The 14,340-nt window shown below is 42.7% G+C and overlaps 1 protein-coding gene across 1 annotated transcript in view; it reads right to left on the reverse strand.

Annotated features, from left to right (window-relative positions):
* LOC138304349 (dynein regulatory complex protein 11-like) overlaps positions 1–14,340 on the reverse strand; it is a 411,831-nt gene that overhangs the window by 1,527 nt on the left and 395,964 nt on the right. Inside the window, exons 16-18 of the mRNA XM_069244325.1 lie at positions 8,670–8,756; positions 3,000–3,177; positions 2,591–2,829 (exon numbers count right to left, since the gene is read on the reverse strand). Coding sequence (XP_069100426.1) covers positions 2,591–2,829; positions 3,000–3,177; positions 8,670–8,756 — 504 coding nt within the window. The remainder of the gene's footprint in view (positions 1–2,590; positions 2,830–2,999; positions 3,178–8,669; positions 8,757–14,340) is intronic.

The following is a 14,340-nucleotide window of genomic DNA, read 5'->3' on the forward strand; positions in this document are numbered from 1 at the left end:
TCCTCATAACTAGAGCATTCAGCATTCTACACACCTCCGGAAAGCATACGACTTTACCCAAAATCTCTGGAGAGTATTGCATCTTTTCCAGAAACCTGCCCAATCATCAGAGTCCACACAGCTTTAGTACACACATGAAACGGGCTACAATTGCAGATTCCTTTTGCTTGCTTCTCATTGAATGTTTAGGTTTGCATGTTCTCCATGTCCTTTTAAGCCTTCTTGTCACTGTCCTGAAAGTCAGTTACCTGTCTGCTAAAAAGTCAATATCTGTAGCTGTGCTTTTTCAGAGAAGACCAGAAATAAGAACCATGGATCAATGTTTTTCTGACAGCTTGTGGGTTTAACTCATTTCCAATATGCTGGGGTCCAGTGTAATAAAACAACCACCCAAGTACAGGAGTGGAAGAGGGACTCTGTCTCTATGTATGAATGTATGTTAAAGTTGTCTAGCAGATGTAAACGTGTATTATGTGAGCAAGCAATTTTGCACTGCTGTTGACTAAAAGATGGTGTTTTAATCCAGTACTGAAGTACTTCATCAAAGTTCAATACCATTCTGCTCTTTTAACATGAGGAACTTTACAACAGCATTTTGTACTTTATGGCAGCAGCATAGTTATACCACGTGCATTTCCTAATGCTTGGTTGTGTTTAATTTTCTGTTGAATTGGCAAAGCGCCTAGCAGTCTGTGTGACTGGACTGTCAGATGATTCCAACTGTTGATGGGGATTTAAGAAAGCAACATTGGTGCATTCCGTTTGGGGTCAGTTCAGCTCCACGTGGTGGAAGCTGCTCTGCTCTTTAGCACCAAGAGAAGTCTGCTTTGTTATCCTTCCCTACTTTAGAAACCCCAGAGCAATCTATACCGCAGCTTCACCTCAGCTCTTCGGACTTCAGCTGTCACTAGCTACCTGCACTTTCATGATCTCCCTCAAGTCATTCAGCTTCTCCTTTACTCCAATGTCTTGTGCGCATTCAGGTGGCAGGTTAATAACTGTGAGCATGGCAACATTTAGCACCATCAGAAAGGGAGTTGGGGAGGGTCAGCATCCAGGACACTTTCCCCCAAGCCCTACTCCTTAAAGAGGTGCCCTTGCATGGTATGGGTGAGGCTGTCAGCACGAGTGGCATGTTTCAAAGAGCTGGTCACTGTAATAGCCCACACTGTGAAATAGACTCCACCTATAATGACAGCTGACAAGGTGCAAGCAGTGTGCACGCATACGCCTTGGGACAATAGGCTCCTGCGTTGCCGGTGGAACATTTCATGCTCTCCTGTGCTATTTGAGGGGTCCAGGGAGCACTTGTATTCTCTACCTGCCCTGTAGCCCGGTGGTTTTATACACTGCATTTATGCTTCTAGTAAATCTCACATAGGGCCACTAAGAATCGGCCAGGGAGGTATTCGCCCCTGGGATACCACTCCGTCCGAATCACACAGGCTTTTGTGAATTTGGTAGTGTTAGCCATTACTTGCCCTGTCAACGTATAGGTGTAGCTGAAGCCCATAGAAGGTGATCTATGTTATTTGTGCTATGCCGCCTTCTGGCAATGTAGCTAATACAAGGATGATAGCCTAGAGCAGACATGTACAATATAATTGTGAAGACGGCATCAGGCAATTAACAATATGGAAAGTTACTGGTTGTCCAGCCCCCTTCCTGAGTCAGCTAACATCTATTGAATGGTACTATTTTACCAAAATGCTATGTTTTGGTTGTCTCGCGTGATAAGTATTAGGATTAGGTTTATAGTTTACATTTATTTTACCATAACTTCCCAGAGTGGCATTTCATCCCAAATCACTGTGTACGGACATGCAGGGGCGTAGCTTCGGGGGATGGGGTTTGGGGTGTCACACCTCCCTAATACATTTATTTTTAGACAAATAGTTGGGTACAAGTGCTTTCGGTTGGGTATGGTGAGATGTCTTTCGGATTGCACAAGGAGTTTTTAATTGCACACAATCAAAAACGCACACACGCTCTAACTCTGCTTTGAAAGTGCTCAAAATATTGGTCATTTCACAAAATATTGTGATTTCTCCCTTAGTAGTCCTACCAATCTGCATTCCTCTCCCTTTCCACTGCCCCTTTGGCCCCTCTCATGCACCCTGCTTGTTGTATAATGTATTCCAGCGTGATTGTCGGAAATTCTGAGGCTCAACTCAACCCCCGCTCCACTCCGTAGTTTTACTGACCAAGCTACGCCCCTGCTTACATGAGTTAAATATAGCAAAACCAACCCCCAAAGCAATAGAGCGCTGTGCAGGTGAACGGACAGCAGGGAGGCCGCTGGGTTTACTTTGAGAGGGGAGGAGACTGGTGAGAGGAGGGAAAATGAGAAAGTAATACGAGGGTGGTGGTTCCAGTTTACCCTTTCCTGCTAAATTCAGTCCTTGTGGAATGCCGGCTGTAAACACTTACAGAAGGGCTGAATAATCCGGAGGAAACATCCAACACTGAGTCTCTCGTGTAACTCCTCACAAATGTTTCCCATTGAATTAGGTACAAATCCAGACAACTCTTAACTCCCTTTCAAGGAGATGGCGGGGGATGGGTGGCTGAAGGGCGCCCTGATGTATACCTTAAAGGCCTCCTCCTCTTCCCTGTAGATGGGATCGGCTCTAGAAAGCGGCATCAGGAATTCTCCAGTGACAAGAGGCTTCTTGTCCATCTGAGCGAGGCGCCGAGGTGACAGGACAGATTTCACCACTTGGGACATCAAGGCAGGGCTGTACCCGTCTGAGATCTTGGCCAGGTTGCTGTAATCTAGTTTGTTAGTGTTAATCCCACCATTCGTCGTAATGAGATGCTTCCAAAGCACTGGAAAAAGAGGATGGGAGTTGTAAGTCACTGGTATAATGACTGAAACAGCCTATACTTTAAATGCTACCCTCTCTCTTCCTCACACAAAGCCATCCCAATGTTGTTGTCATTAAACTCCTGCCCACTAACACATACTGAACAATGGACCACCTCCTCGTAAACCTCACCATATCTGGCAGCGTAGTCTGGCCGCGGGACCAGTATTATCCTCTCAAAAGCTTTGCAAAATGTCTTCACATCTGCAGCAAACGGCTTGCTGGATGTTCCAACAAAGAGAACCCGATCCTCAGGCTTTAGTAACTTCAGCGCTTTGGGGAGGTCCTTCTTGAGGCGCTTGGGGTCACGCTGCAAAGCAAATACAAGCATTTTATTAACAGTGATCCCTCCAGAAACCAAAGAAGCACGATTATACAGCACCATTCCAAAAAGAACACCCAGGGACCATGAGATTACCCAGCCATACATCCTGCGCAACTGTAAGGCCAAAAGGAGTCGACAATGGGCAAGACTTTAAAGTACCTAAAAACACCTAAATGCACAGTCCCATCCCGCAGTGATATCTTGAACATAGAACAACACACACCAGCCCAAAGACAACACAATATCAACTGACTTAATGCCCCATCAGAAAAACAACACTCCCTGCCATTCTGGAGACTAGGTGTCCCACCAACCCCCTTTCCTTCTAAAGCCTGATGTAATTAGAGAACAAATGAGGCACAGCTCCCCAAAGAATGTCTTCTGTTTTTTCATTGTCTAGTATTCCTCAGTTTGGTTTTCCTCACACTGACACACTATCTTTCTTTCCTCATATACTTCCTTAAAGTCCATGGTGCAGTATGAACTTTTCACAATTCTGAGGTTAATAACATGTCTTATGTTTTATGCAGCACACACATTGTCAGAGGCAACATAGACCTAATCAGGTGGAGATGATTTGAGATTGTGTTCATCAAGTGGGGTTTTGTATATTTGCATAATACATACAATGAAAGGCATATTGGATTAGAATCACATGATTTCTGGTGTTTAAACCAGATCTGAACCTAGGTGGCTGGGTTTCAAGACTTTCCTGTGGCTATAGGTGTCCAGGATTTATATCTTTTTCATAGATTCACAGCCTAGAATCACTCTCCGTCTCTGAGATGGGAGTTCCCCCAGCAGTGTAATGGCAATCATAGCCCATAGGCCCCAAAGATTACCATGTTAGTAGTATGCTGACCTCATTATAAAAAAAGAACAAGATGAGAGCAGACTGAACATCACTTCCTCCACAAGAGACCACCATGAGAGTCCTTCCAGCAGAGTCAGCAGAGTCAGGGGCTAGCAAGCCAAGAAGCCAACAAGCAGGAGAACAGTCCTTCCAGCATAGCAATATATATATATCCAATGTGTGTTTGAAGTGTAGGAAACGTCAAAGAGTGAGACTGGTTTTGAAGTGCACATGTTTCCCTTTCAACACAGCCCCGTCTGCCACAAGATCTGTGGGAGGTGATCAAACCTTTGTGTGAGGTCAGGCCACTAACCTTTGAAGTGTAAGTGAGAGCCCCGGCATCCTTCCTGCCCAGGAAGACCCATCAGTATGCCGATGAATGAAGATGCAGCTGAGTGTCATGTCCTGTGTTTATGGTTGTCTGGCAGAAATGTACAAGGGAGCTGTCAACCAGCACAGACCAGACATGGATTGGAGACAGGCTATAAGGCACAGAAAGTAAGGGCAGAGAAATGCCTACTTTCTAGAAGTGGCATATCTAAAATAGTAATAATGTAAAATCCAACTTCACCAGTAAGTAGGATTTCTCACTACTATTCCAACCATACCAAATGTAACAAGGCTACTCCTCTTAGATTAGATATTACCACGTAAAATTATATAATGGAATTTCTAATGCTGGCCTGTGAGAGGAGCAGGGTTCACATTAGTGAAAAAAGACTTTGGGAGTTTTTCACTACCAGGACATGTAAAACTTATAAGTATGTGTCCTGCTTTTTACTTATATAGCACCCTGTCATATAATTAACCTAGGGCCAACCTTAGGGGTGACATATGTAATAAAAGGGGAATTTAAGGTTTGGCAAGTAGTTTTAAATGTCAAAGTGGCAATGAAACTGCACACACAGGCCTTGCATTGGCGGACCTGAGACTTGGTTAAGGTACTACTTATGTGGGTGCCACAATCAGTGCTGCAGGCCAGCTAGTAGCATTTAATTTACAGGCCCTGGGCACATCTAGTGCACTTTAATAGGGACTTATAGGTAAATTAAATATGCCAATTGGGTATGAGCCAATGATACCATGTTTAGGGGAGAAAGCACAAGCACTTTAGCACTGGTAAAGTGTGCAGAGTCCTAAAACCAGAAAAAATGAGATCAGAAAAATGGAGGAAGGCATGCAAAAAGTTGGGGGAAGATCACCTTAAGACTGTCAGGTCTAACAGTTAGTGGCACCCCACATGCAGTCTAAAAATGTATTTAAAAAGTAACCTTGACACTTTTTCCTATTACTGCTATTTAGTTTGATCAGAAACTAAAATTTAAAACCCAGGATGCACTGTATTTTTCTTCAACATCACACCATTCGAACAGTTTTTTGGAGACTACTTTATAAAGGCTGTAAACAATTGATATTTTGCAAATAAAAAAACAGCAAATAAATCTTCTTCTAACATGCATTTATTATTATAGTAATGACACATTTTTTCAAAACTAAGGTAGCTTCCCTATTGGTACCATACTGCTATACCCACCCATGTGATTGTATTCATTATTATATAATAGTCATGTTATCAGAATTCTTATTCATTGATTTTTATATATCACATTTTATACATTCACTAATATACCCTAGGTTCCTATTTTGACATAAATATTACAAAGTATTCATATTTAGCAATTCACTTTGACACCATGACATCATGGCCACAGTGCAATGTCTTATGACTTAATTTATATTTTTATTTTTTAATTACTGTCTCAAATCTTCATATAACTTGGCGCTATAAACAGATATAGGATTGTGCCAGTAATACATAAGGGCAATTTGTGTTATATTTTATTAGGTAATTAGATCCAATATGGAAGAGGTAAAATTATAAACTGTTGTTAAACATTATTAACTTCATATTGATACATGTCTGTATTGTGTTATCCCTTGTTCCCAATTGTAATTTGACCAAAAACTAGAACAATGCATTGGAAAATCTGCAAAGCAGCTTCAGCTTAATTATTCAGCAAGCTGATGAGGGAAGCAACATTGTACTATTGGATTATGAAGATTACAACAAAGAGGATTTAGTGCCAGATGTCTGATGAAGGAAGTTACAAAGTGGTAACTAAAGGACCCAATAAACAAACCTTTAAAAACATGAATGAATTGTTTTTACCACCTCGTCTTTAAGGACTGCTGGATTATGATGAGTTCATATATGTCCGGATGTAACATGTCCCAAAAACGCCTTTTATGTACTTTCTGCCTAAAATAGACAAGACGGGCACTCTGTCCCTTGAACAGCCTTTTATCTGAGGGACTGCTTCATGTACAGAACACATATCAGAATATAGTGATGTACATCTGTCCCCATTGGTGGTAATGTTGCCATCTTTTTTACTTGCTCTCCTATGTTATCAAGATCTCTAACATCTCTATCACGAACACAGTGCAAAGTGAGTCAGGTTAGTGGGATCTTCTCTGCACCGTTTGTGTCATCACTGAATCTGCTCAAGGATGTCCTACTAGACATGCTGGAGGGGATTTATATTTCTTGTCCAAGTGCAGCATCATTGGCTCCATCATTGCTGGCATCTGCATCACCTTCAAGTCTTCATTGAAAATATGCACTGTAGTGAGTATGGCATTATGGATTTAGCAAGAGGACCTTTGAAGTCATACAGAAAGCAATCTATTTCTTTGCTAGGAAATGGTATTCAAATTGTGTTGACACCCTTTTCATTAAATATTATGAATCTACAATGCTATTGGCCAATCAGCAGGCAGTGAAATGGCTGGTTCAGTGACTGATATGACTCCTTAGGAATGAGACTTCTCTGCCCTTCAGAGTTGTTGAAGAAACTCTTCTGCAAATCTTGCAGCCTTATAGGAAAAATAATGCAATTATGTTGTCATGTGGGCTGGTTAGAGGACAAAAATGCATTCTTTTTTAAGCTCCACTGTGTGAATTACCCATAGGACCAACAATGGGACAAGACATTTGAAAAAGGGATGACGAAAAGACCTATCTGAAGAAAGCTCAGCAGAGCTCAGAGGAATTCGCTTCACACATGATGTGTGGTAGAACTCTGAGTTATGGTACCCTCTTGGTGGGAAGGGGGTAATGGAGTCCACTAAGCTCTCACCTCTGTGACCGAAGTTTGAGTCTTTTTTTAAGTAGGTGAGAAAGGTATAAAGGTGACCATGTTTGGACCTATTTTGCCACGTTTAACATCACACTGCTGTTTTAAGATTAGCGTGGGACTGATTCAAACAAATTAATCTATGAAAGATTCAGTGGTGGAGAATTATATCAGCCACTAGCTAACCACTCCATGATTAAACTGAGTTGACAGTAATGTGTGATTGATGCATTAAATGTGGTTTGGGCCTGGGATTTGTCTGGCTTTAGGTTAAGAATTAGATTCAATCATGGAGCAGTCCTGATGGACAGAAAATAATCTATCCTTTGATGTCAGCATTTTACAATTCCCGATACCCAACACAGCTCCCAAGTATTATATATAGGGCTGACTTGATGTGGTTTATCTGGAGTCCTAATTGATGGAGGTCTTCTAAAATTCTCTGAAACTCCTGTTGGACTTTCTTTTTTTAATTTGTCTTCTAACAGAGTTCACCCAGGTAAGGGTAGAGATAGATCTTACTTGCCTATAGATGGGCTACTACCACCCCACACATTTGATAAAGGTTAGTGGGGCGAAATTTCAGCATCAGTGACATTACTTTGTACTGTTGATGTTGGTTATTGACTACTTCATTCATTTCTTAGAAATGGGAATGTGGAAACATTTATCCTTAAGAACTATGAAGCACATCCAGTTGCTTTTGTTCAGTTGTAGAAGAATAGAGGTGAAGAGTTACCACTCTGCACTTTTTTTTCTTCACCCATTTGCTCACTCTTTTCAGATCAAGAAGAGACTTGAATTATTTTTTCAGCGCATCGTACGAATCATTAAGTTCAAACACAGCAATGCTTAGTAGCATAATTCTAGGGGTTTGCACCTTCTGTGTAGGTAAATCACGCTACTGTAGTCCCATGCAGATAAATCAACTAGAGCCTGCACATATACACATCACCTACACACCAAGACTCCTTAGTCATAACCCCCCCAAAACACACATCCCAGGTGTCATTTATACAACCTCTATAGTCTGGTATTTAGGTCCCAATGGGGTGTGAGGAATCACCGGAGTCGCATGGCAATGGCCCTGAATGGTGGCTGATGGAACAGATGTTTCCTGACCTCTTGTGCAGGCTTATTTATTAATTTAAATATTTACATATTTTATTGAGTGCATATGGACCACAGAAGGTGTACAATATCAGGTAAAAGAACATTATCACATTTAAGAAATGTATTTTTGATTTCCCCCAAGACCAAACTCCTACATCAACAAAACTGAAACAGTCTAGAATGCAGTAGGAACATCTAAACCAGCTCCTGTGTCATTTTGAGCAAATTACTATTGTACAACCTACAAAAGTGATTTCGGCATGTGGCAGTAATAACCTGGATATTCTCGATTTTAGGCATTATATTAAAAAGAAATACAAACATTATGAAAACTCACAATATTATACGCAACATACTATTAGTTCTCCTCTTACCTCCTTTTCCTCCTTCGGGACCTTTTTGTAAAACACCTTCTCTGCATTCCCGATCCATATCACTGATGGTTGCATAAAACGTGCTACCTAGTAACACAGCAAAAGAAAAAACTCAATGTAGACTAAAGGTTACATTTCAGGCTGTATGTGCATCCTTAGAACTTAAGTGTTACTGTTCTACAGAACTCCTGTCCCCTAAAAACACTATTGGTCTCATAGTTCTTCGTTGTTTTGACTCCAAATCTCATGAACCATAGGACGCCACTCCCCCAGTTCATCTCAGAGGATGATAATCCTTAATTCTTGGATCGCATGTGTTGCATTAGAACACAGTTCTCTAATTACTTCAAAGGCTTGCACTATATTGTCCTTGTGGTTGTACAGTCTAGATTAAGTAAAATAGTGCACTGCATAACTCAGCAAGTCTCACAATGCCTGTGAAGTCCAACGTACCCTCCTGTATTAAAGTGTCCTTTTCAAAGTAACACTGACAAATCAATACAGAAAGTGAATTCTCCTTCGCTCAGTACGGATTACTCTGGAATGGTGTAGGAAGCTGGCCTTTTATGTGGTATGTCTATACTGTGTAAAGGGTCCAGGGGTTCTCAGTAAGAGGACAGGGCTTGCTATGCAATCCCAAAGTGCTCTATTAGGAGATAGTGTGGTCGAGCAGCCCTGGGCTTTACACAGAGGAGTTCAAGACACCCACAAATACACGCAATAGTTAATAAGTGAGACATGCGGCTCAAAAAGGAGATCCACACAACTTTAGAAAAATAGAAAGTATCTTTTCATATGTTTAGGCATCAGAGAAAAATCATTAATGGAAGTATGTTTTATATAGGAATTCTTTTCACTTTAAAAAGTGGACATAGTGTAATTTCTGAGTTCTGCAATGTTATCCTTTGGGAGGAAAAACAAGTTCTGCAAACAGGTAGGGTAGCAACTCACAAGACCAATCTCCAGGTAAGGTGAGTAGAGGGCAAGGTAAAAGGCAACACTGGCAGTTCACCACCAGCGGCCAGGGGACGGCCGGGTCCAGGATGCAAAACAGCTTTGGGTGCCCAATGCTTTTCAAGGAAGATCGGTCACTGCGAAAAGAGGTTGCAGGCTCTGGCCAGGGAGCCATTTGGGCTGAATCAACAGCAGGACTCAGGTCTCACAATGCTCGGGCACAGATGAGCACCTTTGGTCCTCTTCTCCACGGCTCAGCAGCTACGGGTCCAGAGGTGTGTTCAGGTGTTGGTTTTTCTTTACCGGAGCGGTCGTGGTAGAGAAGGGCTACGTGCAGAGGTTGCATTAGTTGTCGGGGAGTCCAGGAGGGGTGAAACCACAATGGACTTAGGCTCTGGAGGGCTGGGGAACCCTGTTGGCAACAGTTGTCCACTTCAACTCCGGTTGGAGACGGCAGGTGCAGTGGTGGCTTCAGGTTTCGGGTTTTGGCTGTTCTGGAGGCCTCAGAGACCCTTCTTTGGAGTTTGCTGGAGAACAGGTCCGCTGTTCACAGGGGTTTTGAGTCTTTTTTTAAGGCAGGCAGTCCCCCCCCCCGGGTTTCTGGAGTCACAGCTGAAGGACAAGATGACTTTGATGCAGATTTCGATGAGGGATGCAGACAGGCCGGCGGGGTTTGTACCAGGTCAGCTGCTTCTTTTCTTCTGCTTTCGCGGCTCTTCAGTGTCCTTGGTCGTAGGTCATCAGGATCTGCTTCTCTTGTGCACTGGGCTCCCCTAAATACAGAATTTTTGGGAGTTATGGGTGTGTAGGGTAGTAGCCAATAGGCTACTGACCCTTGGGGTCACTACGCCCCTTATATGAACACTTCCTGTGGGAAGTGTGCATAACCCGGTCCCAGAATTCCTATTTCTCAAAGATGGCTACATCTGTAAAATCGTGTTCACCTAGGCTTAGTCTACCCTAGGGTTAGTACTAGCCAGGAGGTGGTACGCCTACCTGACTAGCTAATTTTCCCACCTGTCCAGGTGCCAAGTGGGCTCTGGAAGAGGGGGTGGCTTCCTCTCCTGCGAGGGGACGGCCCCTTCAGGCTTGCCGCCTTAAGAAGGCTAATCAGCAGGTCATCCAGTGGAGTGGGTGTTACACCCTCTTCCGGGACAGGCTTTTGTTCTGGGCCTTCTGAGAGCCGAAGGCTCTCATCCTAGTGGACCAGAACTGTGTCTCGGTTGGCAGGCTGGCAAAAAATAAATAGCAAGCACACCAAAGGCTGGTAGGTTTTCAGGGAGCATCTCTAAGGTGCCCTCTGAGTGCATGTTTGATACATCAATCATTGGAATCAGTGTGGGCTTAGCAATACAAGATGTTTGATACCTAACATCCCTATCGTCAGTGAAGCCACCATGTAGCTGGGGTACTTGTATTGACCAGTGTCCAGCACATGCATTTAAAATGGCTTCCCTGGCCACTTACTATTTCTGAGAATTGACAGAGACATAGCGGGGCATAGCTGCTCTTGAGATATGCCCTCACATTTAATATAATGCACCTGGCCTTAGAGGTGTAAGGCCTACTGTAGGGGTGACTTACATATATTGCATGCAGTGTTAGGGGACATGGCACACAGGGTGTGTGCCATGTTGTGTTTTCACTTTTGTCTGCACCAAGATATGCAGACTGTAATGGCAGCCTCTGATGTACTTGGTGAGGGATCCCTTAGGGTGGCACAATTCGTGCTGCAGCCCTTAAGGACCCTCTCTAGCACCCCAGGCCCTAGGTGCTAGGTCTGCCATTTACTAGGGACTTACAAAGGATGCTTAAGATTTTGCCAATTGTACAGTTTTGGGGGAAGAACACTGGCACTGGGGACCTGGTTGGCAGTGACCCAGTTTGCTTCAAATTTGCATCAAATACCAGGCTAAAAGTGTGTGGGGGGGCACTGCAACAAAAAAACTCAATTACCTACAAATGGTACCTGTGACTACCTTGCTGAAAGAATCATTCAAGCAATATTATCTAATGGAGAGAATACTTCAACGTAGTTACACACTGAGGTGGAGTCAGCAGGTACGATGGGAAGCCGAAGACCCTACTCCACCCCAGACACTATCTGGGATTGACCTGCTGCTTGGATCACATTGATTTTGGAAATCAGACCCATAAAATTTGGGGTGAAATTCACAAACTTGTTTGTTAGATGGTGTGCTTTTTAATGGGACTATTTAGTAAAAGGTTACAATAAGCACACGTGGTGGATAGTTTTTGTGTGATAAGGATCTGCCACCTTTTGTCCCATTTAAGTAAATTGTTGTGAATGCAAGTTTTTAAGAGGCACAAAAAGGCACCAACATTAAATGATAACAGAATTTAATCACAATATAAACCGTTTGTTGGTGGTATTCTGGTGATTTTAGGAATTGTGGTGAAGTTTAAAGGTGATTTTACCCTTTCCAAAATGCCAATACTTTGCTGGGATTTGATGAACCATGTTTGAAAGAAAACAGTTTTCCCTCATGGTTTTCAAATAGAAATTTTTAAAGGTGATCTAGAATCTTAAATGGGCACATTTTCTAAAAAGTCACAAATATTGTCCCCAGTCATGCACAAAAAGGTCTAGCAGGGTGAGTGAAACATGTACTTCCAACAGCTGCAGCATTTGAATCCCCAGTTTTCTGACGCAGTTTCACCACAGAGTTCTAATGAACAATTAAAATGCTACTTTCTTTATTTAAGAAAAAAGTGAGTTGTACCAGAGCACTATTTTGTTGCAACAGGAGCTGTTGAATTTAAAGTATTTTCTATGAAGCAGGCTGAAGTAAATGAGCATTGAGATGCTAATGCAGATAAGAAATCAACTGTTTAAAATGAATGTCAAATGAAAGCTTTTATCAATTGAGTCATAATATATTCTTAAATGGGCTACAAATAGACAAAAATCCTAAATATCTCCAGCATCCCCCCTTCCACATATTTTACTCTGTCTACCCATTTTCTTTGTCACTTAAAGTCTCCTCTAATTTCAAAATAGTAACACCTAGTAGCTATTGAAGGTTTGTAATCTTCAATTTAAATGAATAGGAGTTCATTTTTTAGAGGTGTAGGAAGATATTTACAGACAGATCTCAAATTTAAAATTCATAGATTTGTGCTCTTATTGGTAGTGCAACCCACCCAAAGGAGTTGCATTTTGTACAGTCACGTTTTTTCTTTTAGGTTTTTTTCCATTTCCTCTTTTATGTAGCTGCATGAATGTGCACTAGCTTCAAAATGTTTTAATGATTTATTGTGTTTTATGTAAGGAAATGATAAAACACATTTTAACATTTATATATCATGTTTATAAAAATGTTACTCTGCATGCTGCTTTTTAAAACAAGTAACATAGTAAATCAGACAGAACAGTGAGGCTGCTATTTCAAAACAGTATAACTCCTGGGGACTATCTGTCAAACTTTGCTGGGGCAGAGGAGGAGCCCCGCTTTTGCCGCACCTGATCCTGCTCTCTTGCACTGTATAGTGCCTGTGCCATCTGTGCGCCCTCAGCCATGAATGTGCCCGGACACAGCCGGGCCAACAGCGGGCCCGCCATACAGATGTCACCGTCCGAAGGAAGGTGGGCACCCCTCATAGTTTAGCTGTCACCGAGCATCCTGCGGTCCGTTGAGGAGCCTTTGTTCCGTGCTAAGGTATAGCGCCACTTAATTTTCTGTGTGCACTGTTTCCCCCTACCGTTTTGTTCTCTATTCTTAAAAACATCTTGTGTGCAAAATAGCAAAAGGAAAGTTACAGCTGGGGTCTCCGTGCCTGCTCAGGTGCACTTTCACACCGCCATTAAGAGTTTCCTGGTCCGTTCCGGGGACGTCATTTCTAAAGAGATTCAGACAGCTCACAACTGAGAAGCTTAGTGACCTCCCTACCCCTTTACCAGTGCTCCACCTGCTGGCTAATCCTTATGGGTACACGCGGGTTGATGGCAATAATTGCATTAGATTGTTTATTGAGTCTTGTGGGGTGGCACATGTTTCATACAATACCCCTATGGAAGGGCCTCATGATGAGGAGAACATAAACGAGGGTATTAGGGCTACTCATTCCCCAGACCTTGGCCCTGGGATTAAGCGGATGAAAGGTTTTTCTAAATCTCTGGGAGAGGTTAAAGTCACAACTCTGGCAATTTACAGCCCTTCAAAGCATAATTAACATTCTCACCAACAAATCGTAGGAACGTCCACTGGCTCTTCGTAAGCTCCAGCCCTGTGATCAGAGTATTATGCTCCCCAACCTTAACTGGAACCATCACTACCCTGATGCTGTGGCTACTCAAGAAAGGTGCCATGTAAACACTCAGCATGGGGCTATCTGACTCGATGGCCCAGCAGCAAAGGAGCGTAAGGCTCCCAGTGGCGGACGGTGGCCCTCTGGCTGCAGCTGGGTTCCAACCTAGTCCGAACCGTCTCCCGGTAATAAGCTTGTCCCCTGCCTCTTGCTCGTACGTGGTTGTGTTAGTGAACATTCCCTGCTTATCACACGGGGCTATGGAGTCTACTTCGGATCTGAAAAATAAGGTGGAGACCTGGTGGGTCTACAATAACATTGGTTCGTCGCAAAATCTTCATGACGAAAATTTCTTTGCGGGCATGGTGACTGTATCATTTAAAAAATAAATAAAAAAAAAGAAGGTGACTATCATTGCCATCGATTGCGGGAGAAATTTTGTTTCAGG

Source organism: Pleurodeles waltl, chromosome 7 (assembly GCF_031143425.1).
Source record: "Pleurodeles waltl isolate 20211129_DDA chromosome 7, aPleWal1.hap1.20221129, whole genome shotgun sequence".
In the NCBI taxonomy this organism is placed as follows: domain Eukaryota; kingdom Metazoa; phylum Chordata; class Amphibia; order Caudata; family Salamandridae; genus Pleurodeles; species Pleurodeles waltl.